The 22,446-nt window shown below is 34.8% G+C and overlaps 2 protein-coding genes across 2 annotated transcripts in view; both read left to right on the top strand.

Annotated features, from left to right (window-relative positions):
* The first annotated feature begins 121 nt into the window (after positions 1 to 121).
* On the top strand, positions 122 to 4,702 carry LOC140144823 (carbohydrate sulfotransferase 13-like). Its single transcript, XM_072166630.1, has 3 exons — positions 122 to 239; positions 2,471 to 2,568; positions 3,614 to 4,702. Exons 1-3 carry the CDS (start codon positions 122 to 124, stop codon positions 4,547 to 4,549), a joined length of 1,152 nt encoding a protein of 383 aa, XP_072022731.1. The 3' UTR covers positions 4,550 to 4,702.
* A 2,643-nt stretch (positions 4,703 to 7,345) lies between these two features.
* The window catches only part of LOC140144824 (equilibrative nucleoside transporter 4-like), a 38,547-nt gene continuing 23,446 nt past the window's right edge, over positions 7,346 to 22,446 (top strand). Inside the window, exon 1 of the mRNA XM_072166631.1 lies at positions 7,346 to 7,979. Within this exon, the coding sequence (XP_072022732.1) occupies positions 7,445 to 7,979 (535 nt within the window). The 5' untranslated portion in view covers positions 7,346 to 7,444. The remainder of the gene's footprint in view (positions 7,980 to 22,446) is intronic.

The following is a 22,446-nucleotide window of genomic DNA, read 5'->3' on the forward strand; positions in this document are numbered from 1 at the left end:
GTTGTAAAATTGTATTCATGACTAATTTCAAACTTTCTTTGGGATTGTACTGTGGTAAATGCCGCTCAAAATATTATTTCTTCGTGCCTCGCTGTTTTTTGTCATCTGAACTTGTAACACTATGCCAAAGATTAAGGTGATATTTTTCGTATGTGCTGTGTTTGCGTCGATTGAGATATTCAGAGTTACGCTGAAGAGTATGACACATTGCTATAAAAATCATAATGGCGAGACATTTGGTAAGTTCTCTTGGCGTATAACATTGTATAATGAGCTTCAATATAATTATGAACATGATGAACGTACGTTAAAATTTCAAAAAGTGGATTGTGTTCTTGTAATTTAAAAATCGCGATTTAAATCAGACAACCCTGATCGGCTAAATGGGCTATTCCAGAAAATAGATGCACACCCCTATAGAGGAGTTCGGATATCCGGACTTTTTGTCCAGTCGTGACTGTTGGAAATACAGACTTTTAAAGTGCCCAAAGGCAAAAAAATCCGGCAGAAAAATAGTTCAAAATCAGAAATCCTCAATTTGAGAGCTAATTTTCAACATTTCCGTGATTTTTCCTTCATTTGATTGGATTTCCAAGCTTTTTCTAGTAACATTGGCAACTGGAATTCCAGTCGTTTTCAGAAAGCAGACTTGGAAATCCGGACATTTCTTTGATTGAAAATGTACTCCTCTATAGGGGGTGTGCACCTATTTTTTGGAATAGCCCAATATAATTCACGTTATGGGAAAGCTTAAATATCATACTGGACAATACACTTCAAACTTACGTGCTCCAGATACTCAAAGTTGATAAAAAATAATAAATAAGTTCTTATCAAAAATGAATAGGTTTTCATTATTAAAAATTACCCACAAAATGAAAATTGAATAGTTTGTCTTCTCCGAGGGGGATATAACAGAACCTTTTGAAATTGAAATGGATAATCTTGTCAAATAATGAGTTGGAAATCTTTTCAAATTAAGCATTTGTTAAATAGTTACTTGTTAAAATTAAATGGGAACTATTCATTTTGATCAGATTCATACCTAATCAAAATGTACAATATATCTCTTCAAACAGTTACAGGATCAAAAATTAGTAGGGATTCTATTCAGAAAAATGAATAGTGTGAAATTAGAATGCACTGCATAGTGCATATATCACGTAAGTTGCACATTTATTTCAAGACCTCAAGTATGCGATATAAGGTTAGCAACTATTTTAAATTGTTGCAATTTGGTAGTTCACAGCATCTTGCGAATGGTAGTGAGCTTTGGCAAAAATTACATTGATCATTATTTTCATTTCGAGCGTGTACACGAAATCAAATATCACAGACATACTTTCGTAGGTCCCGTGGTTCTCGAGTTATGTTGTAAACATGGTAAAGAGGGCTGAAACAACAACACTTTCGTACAACGTACATAACTCATTAACTCATTAATAAATCAAGCAAGTTTTCAAAGTATATGATTTGTAGAATGAACTTTTGCAAAACATCAAAGTGTTATTTTTCAAAAATATATTGATTTAAATAATGAAAATCCATTTGTTTGGCTGCTTCAACCAATAATACCTAGTCTACCCTTAACCTACCCTGTTGTGTAAAATCTATTCGATATCAAGGTTAGGATATGAAAATGCATCAAACAGCGTGTTTATAGTGTCAGCAGATGTGCGGTATCTTTACACATGGTACATGGGCGTATAATTTCTATCCGGTCAGAAATTATCCGGAAACTTGCTTACTTTAAACACTAGCCGTACATCGATATCCTTCTCAACCGAAGGATATTGGCGCGAGATATTTGCACTATAAACACACGAGGATAAATTGTGTGCTATAGTACCGGAAGAAGCAGCTTCTTCATGATGCGTTGGATGCGAGCAGGACTCGGAACGCTTCTCATCTCACCCCAAAGAGTTATCAAAACAGAAGTTTTACACATTCACCGCCATAATCACACTGTTGAACGGGCTGTTTATAGCTCGCGCCACAATATTTACACATTCCCCGTGTGACCTCGGGGTCATTGCAAATGTACAGTAACGCTAATACGCGGATTTAGGGTTTCTCTACCGTAAGTCAATTTGTGCCGATATTCCTTCCCACAATGCTATAAGCGTTTTGCTTAACAATATATACAGTTCGGAGGTTAATCAATATTCTTTGTTATGCAATACGCATATTGCATTGTGGGGAGGAATTTCGGCACAAATTGACTTCCGGTAGAGAAACCCTAAATCCGCGTATTGGTACATAATTTGTGCGGTAATCGTGTCTCACTATTACCATGATCACTATAAACAGCAAGAGTTTCGGTATACATACAAGGACTATTGTACACGATGTACTCAAAACTCAGTATATACTATTCACTACAATCACGCTGTGAGAATTTAGGGAAATCATTTAGAGGTATACCGGTAATATTAGTAAAACATATTTTGTTGATGTTGGATGGTTTCAGTTTTCAGAGATGGCAGTCTGTATGACATGAACACAACGGATGTTGATGAACATCAAGTACCAAACTTGACACCGTCACGGACGCTAGATGTAAGCAAAGTAAGTACCTATTTTTTATATCAAACAACGTGTTTATAGTGACTATATACCGAGTTTTGAGTATATACATCGTATACGACAGTCCCCGTTTATAGGCCCTACCGAAACTCATGCTGTTTATAGTGAGTCATAGTTACCGCCCAAATCATGTACCGGTACCATCCAACATTACCGTACATCTGCAATGACCCCGAGGTCAAACTTGCAAAGCACAGGGAATGTGTAAATGGGGTGAGCTATAAACAGGTAGCTTCTGGTTTGATGACTCTTGGGGTTGAAAAGAGTTTTGCATGTCCTGTGCACATCCAAGGCATCATGAATAGGCTGCTACTTCCTGTAATACAGTACACACTCCTCGTGTGTTTATAAGCTTTTATAATGCAAATATCTCCCGCCAATATCCTTCGATTGAGAAGATATCATAATACGGTACATACCCAATACGGCTAGTGTTTAAAGTGGGCAAGTTTCCGAACAATTTCCGACCGGATAGAATTTATACGTCAATATACCGTGCATCTGCTCCCACTATAAACACGCTGATTGAAAACATGCGACTGACAATAACAAGTGCAGGACCGAGAGAAGACAGGGAGCGAGAGAGACTTTAAAGAGGGGATTATTAAAGTTAAACATGATTACTAATTTGTGTAGGTGTATCTTCTTAGACAGATCATTGGCAAAATTTGTGCCTATTTTTGCATTTTTCTCAAAAATAATTATTATAGCGTATTGGTGACAAGTAAGATATGTATAGGGGCAAGGACTACAACTACTACACTAGAAATTTTATTTCAGCACAGAAAACAATTGTGGAGTTACAGTCAAAAATGAGGAAAAACCAATATTTCATCAATATATCAATAACTACTTGCCTTGAGTTGCTGAATTTCCAGTGCAGTAGTTGTAGTCCTTGCTCCTATAATATACATATCTTACTTGTCACCAACGCGCTATAATTTTTGAGAAAATGCAAAAATAGGCCACACATTTGCCAGGGGTGTAGTACCACCTTAAGTCGTTTAAATATTTTTGTGTTTTCCAGGATCTTTTGGAACTATCCGATGAAGAATTCATGATAGCACAAGAAATTGTCCAAACTAAGAGAAAACAACATTTGCAGAAGATATGTAAACAATATCATCATGAAACACCCAATCCTCTGGTTGTTTTGAACTCATCCACAGATATGATGATAGATCACAGACACAGATTGGTTATGTGCTGCACTGCTAAGATAGCGGGTACAAGCTGGAAACGAGTCTTCAATGTTTTAACCGGTTTAATGAAATCCACAATGAGTAAACAGGGATTTGGAAGTAACCGATTAGCGCGTAAGATAAGCCGGATACAGTATTATAAGCCTAAAATTGCAAGCTACATCTTACAAAATTACACAACATTTATGTTTGCGAGAAACCCACTAACAAGAATGCTGTCAGCTTTTAACAATAAATTGGCGCCAAATGCAACTGATAAACTGAACAAAATGAATTGGAGAAACTATGGCTACAATATGATAATGAGGTACCGTCCGTGGTCGTCTGCGCTCGACAGACTCGAAGGTGAAAGTACACGTGATCCAGACAAATATGACTTAACTTTTCATGATTTTATCAAATTTCTTGCTGATGATGATAATTGGCAATCTCATTGGAACAATCATTGGATAGAAAACCACCGCTTTTGTCATCCTTGTGACATACAGTATGATGTAATAGGAAAATACGAAACTCTATTACAAGATGCTAAATACATTCTAAAGCTTACGAAAGTGGATAATATCGTAAGCTTCCCCGAATCAGAAGGCAACGCAAACACCAGCACGCATAGCTCTGATCAAGAAAAAGTTATAGCTGCTTTTAAAGATGTCCCTATCGTAGATATTGAGAGGGTGTTGCAACGATATAAATTGGATTTTTTCCTCTTTAACTATACCTTTCCCACAGAAATTGATTATATATCAAAATGGTTTAATTAATGATTTGCTGCCTTCTTGGAGACAATATGTTATGTCTGTGCTGTAACTGCTGTTGGACGCACAATATTATAGCACCGATTCTCGCGAACAGAATCGTTTTCTTACAGTATAATCGTGAGCTTTCCAGAATCGCAAAACCAGTACGCAGCTCAGATCAGGGAAATTCATAGCCTAAATCCCAATTGCAGATTTTAAGAAGGTGCTGCAAATGATGATATTGGATTTTTACCCTGGTTTTATTTATTATACCTTTCCTGCGGGAGTTCATGATATATTAAAATTGTTCAGGCATTTACACCGAGCATAAAAACCTAGGTATTTTTTGAACCTCCAAATAATGAAATTTTAAAATAAGCTTTTTACATTAGAGAATGAATTTGGAGAAAACCTGATAATTACAAACACTCGTTGAGCAGCAAGACCTTCCCTCTAAGCTTTTAATCCGATAAGCTGATTATCTATTTGTTTTCATTAATTGGAAGACATTCTTTGATGTATTACTGACCTCAATCATCTGAAATTACTGGAGTGTGAGCCACCCAGGCTGGTGGCTCAGCATATTATTTTATTAACAGAAGGTTTTCTCCAAATTCGTTTCCTAATCGAATGATGATGTAAATTATTATGCCACCTTTTGATTAGCTTTTTCTTATTCTCTACTGTATCTATAATCGGAGCCACATATAAAAAATACTAGTTCGGGTCTGACGGTCAACTCGCCAAACACCGTGATTGGTTTAGTAGTATAAAAGGTTGTGCTTTCATCGGAGAAAGGAATCACAGAAAATGGCTAAAAATGACGGTATTTACAAGGCAAAAAGCATCTTTTCTAGGTATTGGTGACACGGTACATTTAGAAAAGAAACTTTCCTATTTATACTTATAGACCTAACATTCACGGTTTGTATGTTTGAAGGTGCAAAATTAACCACAGGGCACTGCCACCGTGTTCAGAAATGTCAATCATCCCGACCAATCGTAAATAAATCGTTTCTGAATTTGATTGACAGATTGTTTCTGAATTTGATTGACAGATGACGTCAGACACAAGTTAATCTTTAATTCAGGCTAGAATTATACAGAAACGATTTTCGAGAGCTCCCCTGCCTCTCGATAATATAAAAGAGTGAAGAAACCATCCACTGTTTCAATGGATGAGGACCTTTATGAACGCGTTTAGATTTTTTCAAACCTTTTGAAAATATTTAAAAAAAACATTTTAAAAATGTTGTCACAATGTTATTGATCAAATATTTTGAGCAGACAATATTTTGTCAACACTTAATAACATAATGATTTGCGTCAAACATGTTGTCAAAGTTTTAAAAATCTTTTCTGAATGCTATTAAAACTTTTTAACCCGACAGTTAACGTTTTCTGTAAAACATTTTGTGTTTGCTGGGTATTGTGGTATTTTGTGGTATTCCACTCTTTTGATAGTGGGCAATTCAGCTGGCACATGCCTCATAGAGTGAAATTGTCCCACTCCAAAACGAGTTGTCCACTGATTTTCATTTAATTTTAAAATCAAAGGGCATATATATTGCTCGGACAACATCATAATTATATTGGTAAGCTAATATTATTTATGATGGCAATGAACGAGACATATTGACCTAGAGACTACAGTGACGTCATGATATGAACATGGCCATCTTTGAGAGAATGGACTGCCAACACTGTCATTGCATACTGTTGTTTCTATCAGAAAAAAATCAGGTATTACAAATTTAATGTTTTTATACATATGGATCAAATCAGGCCGCTTTCTTTATTATATATTAGTAAAATGTTATATTAAAATTCAGATGTATATCAACTTGATACTTGCACTGGTGTGTAATTTATGTATTTTACATTTCCATTAAGTTTACTTGCTTTCATTTTGTGTGATTGCCGTGTGTTTTGCATCTTACGTGAAATATGCATCCTATGGTATTATGCTATTATCTATTTCTCTTTCTTTTTCTTTTCTTTTTCTTTTTCTTTTTCTTTTCTATTCTTTTCTTCTTTTTTTTCCCCAACAAGGTAATATCCGTACACGGCCCCCTCTCCTTTCACACCAACCCCGCGAATTATAAAACAGTAATATAGTACGTCACAACCACATTTTATCGCTCATTAAAACATCACATCATTGTGTTTGATCAGTCTTTTTCCCGATCGCGGCAGATGTTTTCAGATGATGATTACCCATGTCAATTCATTAAAGCATTTGTTCCCAAAATGTGATTATACGAGAATTTGTTTTTTTTAAGAAAGGAAAGAGTCGTACGTTTTCATGTATTTTTCCAAATTAAAGAAACACTACAATTTTATTATAGTCCTGTCTTTGGGTATGAAGAAATTGCATATTTTTATAACCCTTGCATCCGTGCATGTCTTAGCGCCCACTCGCATCCAAAATACAGCTGACACTATTCAACGTAAGAAGATGCGAGCGCAGGCCAGGTCATGATTATCTCTATGCCATAGAAAGGCAAATTCTTACATAGCAAGAGAACTATACTGCCATCCTCACATATTGCCAGCATTATTCTGTGCATCTTAATGCATCGGTACCACCATCAGCACGCACGCTCACATTAGTTCCTCATTGATTTTGGTTGTCAATCTCACAGCAGCTCACATCGATAATGTACAGTGTTTTTTGTGAAAAACACGGTGTGCATTTTTACACTTAAGATGACATCTCTATAATTACCACGATTGCGTAGGGTTACCAGCTGTCAAGATGTATACACCATCTATTCTTTATCACGCACTTGATATTTTAAAATACATTTAAAATGTCTTTAATCTGCAAGCGTTTAACACACAATTCTAACCACTTGTCTGTTGGAGACGTTACATCGTTATAAACACACAGGGATTGTTACAATTGGTCTGCATGCAATGGAGGAAGTCTGCTTAAATTCACCAACACAGGAAAATATACCGTATGCTTCATTAAAGAATGGCACGGACCTGGATTTGAACCCGCAACCTACTGCAAGATCGAGGGGACCAACACCACGAGATGATTCCCCATCTAGTTCATCGCCACATTCTCGCATACTGGTAGAACAACCAAAAGATCAGTATAACATCATCTATATTTGTCTGCTTCTTGCAGGCATAGGGTTTCTTCTTCCATACAATAGCTTCATCACTGCCGTGGACTATTTTTTAGCAAAATATGGCCAAGGTAGCACTATTGTTTTTGATATGTCACTAACCTATATAGTGGTTGGTTTTGTAGCAGTAATATTAAATAATGCCTTAGTGGAAAGCTTCAGTCTACATGTTCGTATTACCTTTGGGTATGTCGTGTCATTCGTCTCCCTGTTGTTGGTTGCAATCTTTGAGGTCGGACTGGAATCCTTCTCCGAACATACAAGCTACGTAGTTATTCTCCTTGCAGTTGCAACGGTTTCATTAGGATGTACAGGTAATTAACATTATTGCTAATGTATCAATTTAAAAGGGCATTTCGTGATCCACAGCATCACCACCCCCCCCCCCCCTCCACTTTTTCTGAGAGCTGAGAGGTTTTTTTTACAACTGCAAAGCTGTGGCGACATAATGTTTATGTACAAAAAATTTCTTGCAGATTAATTCGTTCAGCAAAAATATCGTGAAATTTGAATTACTTTCTGACGAAATTACAACACATTGTCTATTGATAAATGTAATACACATAATCATGCATAACTCCCAAACGCTAAATCGGAATCAACTGAAATTTTGGGAATAAGCTATCTAACTGACAATTATCATAAAAAAAAAGGATGCTAGGATCACGAAATACTCCTTTAATTAGAGTTTCGTGGTTTGCAAGTTTTGAATACATTTTTAACACACGTGGGTCATTAACGCCACACAAATCGAATATGTGGTAAATGGATTGCCTCGCGGCTTGGCCACGAGCTTCAAATAGCATGACCTGTATCATATCATATCATTTAAGAATATTGAGTACCAGAGATATGAAATGATTATATTTACCACAAAATTATTTTTATAATTAAAATAAACAAGCTTTGGACATCGTCAACATAGAGTGCAAGCAGTGCCGTACTATTACGCTGACTTTCGTATTCGGCGAGGAGGACGATTTCGACCTCCTGGTTTGTTTACAAACAGAGAGGTAGACAAAAACCGTTCCGCTTGTCCAAACACTCAAGTATCAGAAGGATGGTCCACAATAGCGTGATTCACGTAACCTGAATAGGGATTAAAAAGCTGTCACGTAGAACCATGTGCTTTTATTGTCCAATTTGCCATCAAGATTTCATATGGAAACAGTTCAGACCCAGTACACGATCATGTCAGAAATTAATATTTTGTTCTGGGTCTGATTATTCGGACTAGAGTGCAAGTTGGTCTAGAGCTTCTTTATAATGAAGATGATCCAATACACCTTTTGTGCACATTTATGCTCGTTCTCATTTGTTTGTTCGTTAACAAAACAGCTGCTTACTCTCTTTTTGTTGATCTATAAAGATATGTTTGGTTTTTTTCTCTTGGATAATTTATATTTAACTTGTAATTCTTGAATTTATGTTAATCCAGGACCACAATATAATTGTATTGCACGAGAAGGTTCCCACGTCCGTAATACATTATACTAGTAGTAGTAGGTATAGGCATAGATGTGATTGAATTTGCTTCAAAGAATAATACGTTTCTGTAACGGAAGTGATTTATTTTTCGACTGCTTTTAATGGTAGAGTGCAATCAGTTTACAAAATTGATATGTTCCTATTACCTAGGGACCTGAACCCTCTTTTTAGGGGGTACCTCAATTCGCGAGTTATAAAAGGTTGTTGGGTATGGGGGTGACCAATTGGGTCCCCTCAACACCCTCCAGGTGCACAACCAAAAATATATAGGTAACTTTTTATTTTACGGGGGGTCATAGAAGGGAGGCCTTAATGTTTGCTAATTTTTGTTCAAACTATATCGACATTGGACTCAAATTAAAGGAAATTTTGTGTAGATCATTTCATATGCCATTTATTTTGTCATACAACCTTCCTGAAAGAAGATAATTTGACAAATGTAAACCAGTGTGCGTTTGTAGTTGAAAATGTGTGTTAAAGTGAAGGAGTGAGTAGGGGTATCGAAACAGACAAGTTCATCACAGTTACTGAATGACTTACTATCAAAATGGTATCAAGCTTTATATCTTATTTATCTGTGGTATAAATTAGTTTATACCTTATCTGTAATGCCCTCAAGTTGTTAATGTTAATGTCCCTAAATATTGTTAACACTTAATAATTAATAACATTTGAACTTGCAAGAGCAATCAGAGACAAGAATCAAGATCATATGTTTGATAAGGTTATTCTACTTATTGGAGGATTCCACCTGGCATGTAACTTCTTTAAAGCAATTTGCAAAGTTATGAGAGACAGCGGTGCTGAAGACATCCTGACAACTAGTGGGCTGTGTCAAGAAGGAACAGCCAGAAAGATAATAAAGCTGACTATTACCAAACGCTTCATGCTGTGCAGATTTTGAATGAAGCGATGTGGCGCTTCTTCTACAGGAGCATTACTAATGGACAGATTGCCAACAAGTATGTAAAATCTGATCTGACCATCACCGTGAACGATATAGGTGTAAAAGCCCTGCAAGAAACAATACAAAGTAACAAGACTAAGAAGACTGTTGTAAAACTGAACACATTCCATACCTAGAACTACAAAGGCAAGAAGCCTAAGAGCCAAGTTCCTGGTAAGAGTATGAAAGTTGAAGCTCTCATGAGAATAAACACAGATTATGGTAAGTGGTGGTGAGGTAGATCTAACTACATTCATTGGCGAACATGAATGTGCTAACAAGCCACCATCCCTGTTTGACAAAAACGGTGAAATGAGAGCACTCAGGACAAAGGCCGACCTTGTCAGGGTTCTGAAAGAAGGCACACAGGTGACACCAGAACAGAACTCCCACCGACCAACTTCAAAACATGTCTCATTATTGATGACATGCATGCCATTAGGACCATGACCATGTTTCTCCACACCCCTGTGTGGTATAGGTCATCTCATAAGGAGTGAAAGAATGGTCTTTCAGAAAGAAGAGCCATTTCCGACTGTTTCCACCAGGTAGAAATTTGATGCTTGACGATGTCCCTTCCGGCACTGGAGAAGTTGACAGAGGGTAGCTCACGCGACATTCCAGATTTGGAGTCCTCGCAGGTACACGAATAATGTTACATGCCATGTATGCCACCACAGAGAATGCAGTCGAACGAGTGGTTGTATATATGCAAATGACACTGACGTTGTTGTTCTCATCAGTATCTACTACAATGAAGCATACCTAAGAGATCTCGGCCTTGAAGAGCTATGGATAAGAACGTAGCATTACTGTTACTTGCCGATCCACAAGCTTGTCGATTGCCTTGGTGATGAGAGATGCTACCTTCCACTTATTCACAGCCTTAGTGGTAGAGATGTAACAAGCCACCCCTACTTCAAAGGAAAGAAATTGCGGCTCAACAAGAGCAAGCCGGTGGAGTTAGATGAAATCGCTAATTACGCAGAGAGTGACTTCACAGTATCTACAAGCCTGATAGATCAAGTTAGGACACTGTTGATGGCTCTGTATAGTTCTACTGCAGACCAGTCACCCTTCTCTAGTCTGGCAGAAATGCGAGCTTACAAGTTCCTCAACAACGCGTCTGCTGCATTCCACCTGCTTCTACCTACAGAGGATGGATTTTGTCTGCTTATGAAACGTGCCTGTTTAGGGACCGTTCACAAACACTTGTTAGGGGGGCTGATGCAAAAAAGTGGGGCTGAAAATTTTTGACCCTCCTAATTAGGGGGCCCTGAAAAAATGACCTCAAATTTTCCGGGGAAAATTGTGTTTATATGCTTTTCTATGGGGTTGACCCATAATTTTCATGTTGAAAAGGGGGGCCCCTGAAATTTTGGAGATCTGTAAAGGGGGGGGGGCGAAACATTTTCATGATTAATTTTTTTTTGCATCAGGCCCCCCTAACAAGTGTTTGTGAACGGTCCCTTAGCAACCATAATAGATAAGACAGCACATATCCCGAAGCCTGACATACCATCACCAGAAGACTATGGATGGAAGTTGGAAGGAGACCACTATGTCTGATGTCCCAATACCCATCACAGCTAGTGCTTGGCCAGATGGTGCCGCCAGCAAACTTTGGTTGTACTAAGCAGTGCACCTTTGTGTGTTTTTATAGTTTGACACAAGAGACAGCCATTATTGTATTATATCATACTATGGTGTATAATTTATTAGAGACTTAAAAAGCTATAGATTGATACATATGATATATCATTGATTGATGATTCAGGGAAGAACATACCTGTTTCGATACCCCTAACCCTTAATTTTTTCCAGATTTCCAACTTCAAACGCACATTGGTTTACATTTTTCAAATTATCTTCTTTCAGGAAGGATGGATGACAAAATAATTGTCATATGATATGATCTACACAAAATTTCCTTTAATTTGAGTCCAATGTAAATCCAAATAAAAAGTTACCTATATTTTTTTGGTTGTGCACCTGGAGGGTGTTAAGGGGTCCTCACTAGTCACCCCCATACCCACCAACCTTTTATAACTCGCGAATTGAGGTCATGTGTCCCAGGTCCCTAGGTATATATGATATTTGACGAATTTTGATTTGTGTATAAATGTTTTAAGGGGTGGGGTATGAACGTTTGGACAGTATTTATTGTGGGACATTAGAGCACATCAGACATATCGAATTGCGTTCTGAAAACGAAGAATGTCCTTCTGATATCAAATAATTTTGATTTTTTGAAATTCGCAATTTAATACACATTTTATGGCAAATCATTAAAAATTGATATTTTTGATATTTAACAGTACTTGATAAATCTTATGATTTATACTTAAAGTGTATGTATGTGGGATGAAAAGCCGACGATCAATTGAAAATTTTGACCTTTCGTATTGAAGATATGGATTTTTTTTCCCAAAACACCAAAAAAAATTAGGTCTTTTGGGGAAAAAAATCCATATCTTCAATATGAAAGGTCAAAAATTTCAATTGACCGTCGGCTTTTCCTCCTGCTACATACACTTTAAGAATATATCATTAGATTTATATAATTTACTTCGAGGACTGTTATATATCAAAATTTGAAAAATATCAAATTTTTATAATTTGTCATAAAATTTGTATTATATTGTGATTTTCAAAAATGAAAATTATTTGATATCAGAAAGACATGCTTCGTATTCCGAATAGGTCTGAGGTGCTCTCATGTCCCACAAAAAATACTGTCGAAACGCAATAAACGCTCATTTTAGATCCCTTAACAAACCAGCTGCTTACTCTCTTTTTGTTGATCTATTAAGATATGTTTGGTTTTTTTCTCTTGGATAATTTATATTTAACTTGTAATTCTTGAATTTATGTTAATCCAGGACCACAATATAATTATATTGCACGAGAAGGTTCCCACGTCCGTAATACATTATACTAGTAGTAGTAGGTATAGGCATTATAGATGTGATTGAATTTGCTTCAAAGAATAATACGTTTCTGTAACGGAAGTGATTTATTTTTCGACTGCTTTTAATGGTAGAGTGCAATCAGTTTACAAAATTAATATGTTCCTATATGATTTTTGACGAATTTTGATTTGTGTATAAATGTTTTAAGGGGTGGGGTATGAACGTTTGGACAGTATTTATTGTGGGACATTAGAGCACATCAGACATATCGAATTGCATTCTGAAAACGAAGAATGTCCTTCTGATATCAAATAATTTTGATATTTTGAAATTCGCAATGTAATACACATTTTATGGCAAATGATTTAAAATTGATATTTTTGATATTTAACAGTACTTGAAGTAAACTTTATAAATCTTATGATTTATACTTAAAGTGTATGTAGGTGGGATGAAAAGCCGACGATCAATTGAAAATTTTGACCTTTCGTATTGAAAATATGGATTTTTTCCCAAAACACACACAAAAAAAGGTCTTTTTGGGAAAAAATCCATATCTTCAATATGAAAGGTCAAAATTTTCAATTGATCGTCGGCTTTTCCTCCCAGCTACATACACTTTAAGAATATATCATTGATAAAATTTACTTCGAGGACTGTTATATATCAAAAATGTGAAAAATATCAACTTTTAATAATTTGTCATAAAATTTGTATTATATCGTGAATTTCAAAAATGAAATTATTTGATATCAGAAAGACATTCTTCGTATTCAGAATGCAATTCGATATGTCTGATGTGCTCTCATGTCCCAAAAAATACTGTTGAAACGCTCAAAACGCTAATTCCAGACCCCTTAATATACTTTTAGTAAATGAAAGGGAAAGTGTGGGAGCTCACATGTATGTATATAATTCCAGCTATCGCTGTTGAAGGAGTGAGACGTTTAAAAATTCGGATTTAGACACATGACTTAGACATTTTAAATAACATAATTTATTGCCAATGATAACAATTTCAAAGAAAAAACAGAGGCACATACAAAAATCAAAATTTCCGCCTTTAAAATCTTTAAAATTTAAGGAGACTTTTATATATTTTTCAAGTGAATTTTAAACTTGGTGAACATACTGACGTTTTAAAGGTTGACAATTTAACATATACAATATCATGAGATTTTTAGAATTTAATGATATTCTTCGTGAATCTCTAATGTTTGCGCTCTTTCTCGACCAATATTATTAAATTAAATATGACAAATTAATTTGTCCTTGTAAATACATTGCATTTGAAACAGATGGACATTAAGGGCGTACTACACCCATATATTGGTTTGATTGGTCTAAATAAATATTTTTTCATTTATAGCTAGGCGATATATGCACGGATCATGTGAAATAAAAAAAATATGAAAAAAGAAGAAAAAAGTGCTTTTAAACAATTGTAGTAAGTCATTTTAGCCCTATATATATTTTGTTTACTGTATCCTAGTTACTCAGATGCGTGTTTCATAACAAACCATGATTTATTCTATTCAGCATGTTCAAGTAGGGTACATGAATAGAATACATTAAATCCTTTGTTATACTCTCTATAGAAAATCTAGTGGTGCATGCAAAATATATAAACACTTACACACTGGATGTATAGTCATTAGTCAATAATATTATAATGTGTTGTTAGGAGAAGAAAAGGCTATTAGGTCACCGTATGTCAGGTTATAGGTCAATTGGGGACCGATCGTTATTTACCGCAGGGGGGGGGGAATGGGTGTTTTGGCAAAAATATCGACAAAAAATTTCGCATTCCCCCTCGCGTCCGCTCAATATTTTCGCGTTCCCCCTTGTTTTCCCAATGTTCTCCATTTAAAATTTAACAATCCCCCCTCTTGGTTCAACTAAAAATTTCAGGTTCCCCCCTCAAGACCACAAAAAATAACGATCGCTCCCTTGGTTCAGGTCAAATTTAAGCATCAATTTTGAATACACATGTGAGAGTTTGTGATATCATAATGAGGAATAATTTTGATATTCTGTCTTTAACTGGATATATATCGAGAAGTGCAAGGTGGATATACTAATATACCTTGGGATGTAAATGGTGAGTACAATTTAGAATGCCTAGTTGCAATGGATTTCACAAATAAATATAAAATAGTTACCAAAATCACAAACGTTAAGCTTACGGAAAACTACCCAATATGGTAGTATAGGTGACAAGAAATACAATTTTTTTCAACATTGCTGTAGTATGGTTGTGGTAACCTGTTACCTGTGGTTTAATTAAGTTTCAGTGAAATAATGTCGCAAGTTAAAAATACAAAATATAGCTCAACATTGAAAATAGTAGCATTTTAACCAGTTCCTTTTTTGATAGTTGTGGAGCACCAAGTTCATGAAGTCATAAAAGAAATCAGGAACCACTTATTCCCATTCCCTAACGTGTTAGCAACACATATCCAAAATTTTAACGAAATCCGTTGATAGTAAGCTTTCCAAAATGAAGTGAATTTAAATCATCAGTGATGTACCACCTTTTGGCTTCTACTTTTAAAAGCATGTAAGCTACGTTGATACCGATGCCACCAATAAAACGAGAAGATTTGCCCCTTCATTTTGCATACCACTTTGTCCATTTTTTTTTTGTAATTTCTTCACAAAATTCAAAAAAATGCAAAAAAAAATCAATGGGTGTAGTACCCCTTAAGAAGTCATCTTTAATAATTTTCACATGACGTCCATTGTCCAAATTGTACCTTAAATGCATCTATCATAGCATATTATTTGCTGATAACCATGTACATAATACATTGTGTTGTGGTCAGTGTAGGTATTATGCTTATCGGAAAAAAACACTTCTCCGTAATTTTAGCATTTATGATTATATTATTCAGCACATTTATTAATATCATGATATAACACATTGTTATTGAATATATATACAATTTAAAAAATAGCAATTAAGAAAATCACGACATCAGCTACTGGCTAGGTTTGGTAAATTTGATTAATAACGTTTAATTGCCAAGCACAATTTTCTGAAGAAGAAAACAACATTTATTATAATATTATTAAATGACGTGTGCATGTGTATAAAAAGTGCTATTTCGAATGGTTAAATCAATTTAGGTTTATAGGATCATCTCTTAAAGTCTCTTTATGCTGTATTATTATTATTAACAAATTAAACAACTATGCGTAAATCATTGTAGGAGTTTTCGTCTAAAATGACATGCAAAATATTCGAATTGTTACAGCAATATAAATATTTGACTTGTCTCATGCGAGTAGCTGTTTGCTCACAGAGTTAATAGCTATGCAACATGTGCAATGTGCAGGCTTTATGACAAATGTTGATTTCAAACCAATATTATGATGTTGAAAATAATTATTTAAAATATTCATATATTTAAAAGAAAATTGCGAAGATACAATGTTTAATTTATTATATTAAGCATTGATTGTATCAAGGGGGGCGGGTTTCATATCACGGCCTCACATGTAACAGTTTGTTTTTCAAATAATTCCACAAAAGGTACGAATCGGTGCATATTAAATATCGGTGCTCTTTACAGCTGATTTCCTGTATTATTTATGCTAAGCTTATTATACGCAAACCCAATTATAAGGGCATAGGATTGGAAAGAGCATTTTCAGTGCGTTTGTAGCCTACAGCTTGGGGCTGTCTACTTCCGCGTATTGGTGAATATCAATGGCATTCGTCAGCTGATAAACACGAAGGTTGCATGGATGAAAATAAGATGGAGGAGTAAAGTCTGTAATAATGAAGAGGTATTTGAAACGCACCAACACAAGCAAAATATTTTCGAGTGCTCCGCGCGAGTGCAATAGTCAATTTTCCATTGCACTTATGCAATGTGAGTGTTGTTTCTAAAGCTTCGATATTTTTTTTCTGGTGATTTATAACATTAATTGGAAGAAAAAGTTTAAATGTGATATAAAAAAATATTGAATGTTTTCATTCGTTTAATGGCAAGAATATTTCCCGGAATATTTCATTTGGTGAAATATGAACTGTTCCATTCAACTCTGAAAAGCCTCGTTGAATAGAACAGTTCATATTTTACCGCGTGAAAATATTCTTACCATTATACTTATGATCATTTAATATTTTATATTTGTATAGCAAGTGGCCAGTCAAATAACAAGCATCTTTGTGAGTCATAATAAGTTTACTTTAGTATATTTATGATGGTTTCCCTTTCGGTGAGGGAAAATGCCTTTAAAATCTTTAAAATTTAGGCACACTTTTATATTTATATTCTTCATGTGAATTTTAAACTTGGTGAATACACTGAGTCTGAGGTTTAAATGTTGGCAATTTAACATACATGTACAACTTTGTAATTTTCAGAATCGAATGATATTCTTCAAGTGTCTCTTATGTAATGTTTTAAATTGACCAATATTATCAAATTAAATATGACAAATTAATTTGTCTTTGTTGAATACATTGCATTTGAAACAGATGGACAACAAGAAGTCATCTTTGATAATATTCACATGAAGTCCATTGGTAACAACATATATAATTCTTGCTCAATAATTTATCATTAAACAGTTTTTTAATACAAATCGTATTTCATTAGTACCTTAAATGCATCTATCATAGCATATTATTTGCTGATAGCCATGTACATAATACACTGTGTTGTGTTCAGTGTAGGCATTATGCTTATCGGAAAAACACACTTCTCCGTAATTTTAGCATTTATGATTATATTATTTAGCACATTTATTAATATCATGATATAACACATTGTTATTGAATATATATACAATTTAAAAAATAGCAATTAAGAAAATCACGACATCAGCTACTGGCTAGGTTTGGTAAATTTGATTAGTTAGCCAATCAAACATTAACTTAGTTAATAACATTCAATTGCCAAGCAATTAAATGTTATCTGTAGTCGTGGTATATAGTATACGCAACAATTTTCTAAAGAAGAAAACAACATTTATTATAATATTATTAAATGACGTAAAAAGTGCTTCTTCGAATGGTTTAATCAATTTAGGGTCATCTCTTAAAGTCTCTTCATGCATTAAACAAATATAATACGTAAATCATTATAGGAGTTCTCGTCTAAACTGACATGCAAAATATTCGAATTGTTACAGCAATATAAATATTTGACTTGTCTCATGCGAGTAGCTGTTTGCTCACAGAGTTATAGCTACCGAGTTATGCAATGTACACGTTAATAATATGTTGATTTCAAAAACCAATATTATGATGTTGAAAATAATTATTCATAATATTCATATAGCTAAATGAAAACTGCGAAGATACAATGTTTAATTTATTGTATTAAGCATTGATTGTATCAAAGGGGGGATTTCATATCACGACCTCACAAGGAACATTTTGTTTTCAAATAATTCCACAAAAGACACGAATAGGTGAATGTTAATGTCGGTGCTCTTTACAGCTGACGGATTTCCAGTATATGCTAAGCTGATAACGCAAACCCAATTATAAGGGAATGCATGTGATTGGAAAAAGCATCTTGTTGTATTCAGCGCGTTTGTATAAATCGTGATGTCTACTTCCGTGTATTTGTGAATATCAATGTGATCTCGTCAGCTGATGACACGAAGGTTGCATGGATGAAAATATGATGGAGGAGTAAGTCTGTAATAATGAAGAGGTATTTGAAACGCACCAACACAAGCAATTTTTTTTCGAGTGCTCCGCGCGAGTGCAACAGTCAATTTTACATTGCACTCACGCAGTGTGAGTGTTGCTTCTAAAGCTTCGACATATTTTTTAAAATTGTTTTAGATTATATTATGTGTTATATAATGTTTTCATTCGTTTAATGGGAAGAATATTTCATTCGGAGAGATATGGACTGTTCCGTTCAACTCTGAAAAGCCTCGTTGAATAGAACAGTTCATATTTTAAATCTTAATTTTTCTTAAATTGTACTCATGATCATTTGATATTTTATATTTGCAAATTGGTATTAAAGCGACCAGGCAAATAACAATTTACTTTGCGAGTCATAATGCTCGACTATAATTATGATTATTTTGATGAGGGAAAATGCAGTGGGGGTAAGCCCGGAAGTTATATAGCCTATAGGTTTAAGTAAAAATCATGTTGCATAAGGCCAAGATTATGTCAAAGATATAATAAAGCTGATGCTATAGGGCCCATTCCATGTCAACTCCAGGGATGTGCACCGCAGCACCTCTTCAATTTTTTTTCTTTTTCTGCGTGGTGGTAGATATTGATGAGAAAGTAAAATCCTGAAAATTTGAGCTTCATACTTCATTTCGTTTTCCCGTGGCATCAATTTGAAATTTAGGGGGGTCAGCGTAAAAAATGTGTCGCAACGCGAAAGACGAATTTGGAGGTCCATAAATGTATAAAGGGAACCCTTTAAAACTTTGAAAAGTATGTATCCTGAGGTACTTTTTGGTGTAGAATTCAAATCTGCTATCAGAAAACTTGTAACTCCTTTACTTTAAAAGATATAGGGCCCTCAAACATGCAAAATCTTCGTCCAACCAGGACCAACTTGGCAAACTCTAAAAATAATTTGTTGTCCATTTTTTGCCAGTCAGCCCTTTGGTAGACATTACTCTTATAGCATATTATACATTTAGCTGAGATATTACCCAAGAAAACACTTTTTTCAACCCCCCTGAAAACCAATGTCAGACAATTTGCCCCACCATCAACTTCAGGTATGTTGAAGATATGTTCTTGGACAACATTTCTGAGAGATATTGGCTTGGGGGGGGTCAAAATGTAAAAAAAGTGGTTTTCCATGGGTAATATCTCAGCTAAATGTATTCTAATATGCTTGCTCAATATTGATAAGAGTAATGTCCTACCAAAGGGCTCTGACTGGCAAAAAAATTGACGCTAAAATTATTTTTACTTTTGGAGTTCTGACCCCCCAAAGTTGGTCCTGGTTGGACGAAGTTGCATTTTGAGGGCCCTATATCTTTTAAAGTAAAGGAGTTACAAGTTTTCTGATAGCAGATTTGAATTCTACACCAAAAAGTACCCCAGGATACATACTTTTCAAAGTTTTAAAGGGTTCCCTTTATACATTTATGGACCTCCAAACGTCGTCTTTCGCGTTGCGACACATTTTTTACGCTGACCCCCCTAAATTTCAAATTGATGCCACGGAAAAACGAAATGGAGTATGAAGCTCAAATTTTCAGGATTTTACTTTCATCAATATCTACCACCACGCAGAAAATTGAAGAGGTGCTGCGGTGCACATCCCTGGAGTTGACATGGAATGGGCCATAGGATATATTCGTATTCTGAATATTTCAATTATTGTAATAATCTAGTTAAATAATTATGATCAATTCATTTGTCCTTGTGATCATACTTGCAATTGAATCAGATACACCATGTGAAGTCATTTCAATTAGCCCAATCGCCATTGTAACTTCCGGTTATTTTGGGACACTTTGACCTCTGACATATCGGGTAAGTTGCTGTAATTATTATTAATTTATTTATTATTGTCATAATGCTATCATTAAAAATATTTAAATAATTAATTTATTCAATAATAATGTTTTGGGGGGTTTGTTTTCATTCTTGTAAAACATTTTAGATTATATTTTGTACGCACAAAAACCTCTTTTTCTTCTGAATTTTCCCAATAGGTCAGAGGGCAAAGTGTCCCAAAATTGCAAAACTGTCCCACAATGCATTGCAAACTTCCAATGCCGATTGGGCTTATGTGATCATACAACATCCATTTTCTCATTAATTATCATGATTTTACTCTTTCATTTAATAGTATTGTTAAATGCATGTCACTTTTGTAGTTTTAATTATTATGTATAGTATATATATATGGTGATCATTAACATAATTATTCATATCTAAATCGTAATAATATTTGTGGCGGCTCATGATCATGAGCCAGCAAGCCTATATCGGCAACGAACGAGAAATTTCTCCTTAATTCGACAAAGCTTTTCGCATAATGTTATTTTCCACAATTATTCACATGATATTATATAAGCCTAAGCCACGTAGTTACTAAATAATTGTTCATGATAGAATATTGAAAAATAAAAATCACGATATCAGCCACTGGCTACGTTTGATATATTTAATTAATTAGCCAATTAAACATTAACTAACGAAATAACCTTCTACTGCCAAGCAATTAAAGACTCTATAACATATGTCTATATGAAACAACATTTCAATCACGCGTGCACGTGCTTTTATATAAGAAGGATTTAACATTTCTGGAATATCATGCTATAAAGTATGATAAGTTTCTTCATTTCATATACTGTTTGAAATTTACACATTAAATAAATATCAAAAATATTATAAACTAGGAAATATCATTTGAAATATGACACGCAATGTCTGCAACTTATTACATGCCCTGCATGCACTGAGCAATTGACTTTTCACATGCGCGCTAGTATAATATAGCTGTTTCCTACCAGAGTTTTACCATAGATATATATACATACATTTATGACGTCCAAGTTCAATTTTTTATGTTGATTTAAAGCCAATTAATGAATTATGATGTAGAAAATAATATTCATTTATTTGAATGAAAATTGTGAAGATGCAATGTTTAATCATGGAAGTACTAATCTAAATTAAGCATCGAACGTATCTAGGGAGGATTTCCTATCACGACCTCACATGTAACAGTCCGTTTTTCAAAATAATTCCACAAAAGACACGAATAGGTGAATATTAAATGTCGGTGCTCTATAGAGCTGATTTCCAGTATTTTTTATGCTAAGCTTATAATGCAAACCCAATTATAAGGGCATATTGGAAAGAGCATATTTTCAGACACGGGACCTTGTTGTATTCAGTGCGTTTGTATAGCTTGGGGCTGTCTACTTCCGCGTATTGGTGAATATCAATGTGATCTCGTCAGCTGATGACACGACGGTTGCATGGATGAAAATAAGATGGAGGAGTAAAGTCTATAATAATGAAGAGGTATTTGAAACGCAATAAAATACAAGCAAAATATTTTCAACTGAATGGAATTTTAGAATAATACTTTAATGCAACACTAGTATATTTAAGGGGATTGTGGTGTTTCAATTTCGGTGAGAGGAAAATGCAATAGTAACCCGGGAATAGTTAGCATGTGGTAGCCCGGTGGTAATCTTAGGATGGAGGTTTAACCCCCTGACCACTATCTGCCGATCTAATATTGCCTCTGATTGGTCAATTACATGATATCTTCACATTAATCACCAATCAGAATAGAGCTTTGCAAATAATCCACCCTAATTTTTTGTGTGTTGAAATTATTCTAACAATGTTGCTGATTGGTCCAGTTGATAATGAAAACTTCTTTTTGGCCAATCGGCAGGTAGTTCTCATGGGGTTAAGTAAATATCAGGTTGTGGTTAGGGTCAAGATTAGGTTAAGGA

The sequence above is a fragment of the Amphiura filiformis genome, unplaced genomic scaffold, assembly GCF_039555335.1.
Source record: "Amphiura filiformis unplaced genomic scaffold, Afil_fr2py scaffold_84, whole genome shotgun sequence".
Taxonomy (NCBI): Eukaryota; Metazoa; Echinodermata; class Ophiuroidea; order Amphilepidida; family Amphiuridae; genus Amphiura; species Amphiura filiformis.

Bases quoted from the DNA above. Each gene is read 5' to 3' on its own strand.
- LOC140144823 (XM_072166630.1), top strand. From the start codon at position 122: ATGCCAAAGATTAAGGTGATATTTTTCGTATGTGCTGTGTTTGCGTCG. The intron at 240-2,470 runs GTAAGTTCTCTT...GGATGGTTTCAG, and splicing joins TCATAATGGCGAGACATTTG to TTTTCAGAGATGGCAGTCTG. The intron at 2,569-3,613 runs GTAAGTACCTAT...TGTGTTTTCCAG, and splicing joins GGACGCTAGATGTAAGCAAA to GATCTTTTGGAACTATCCGA.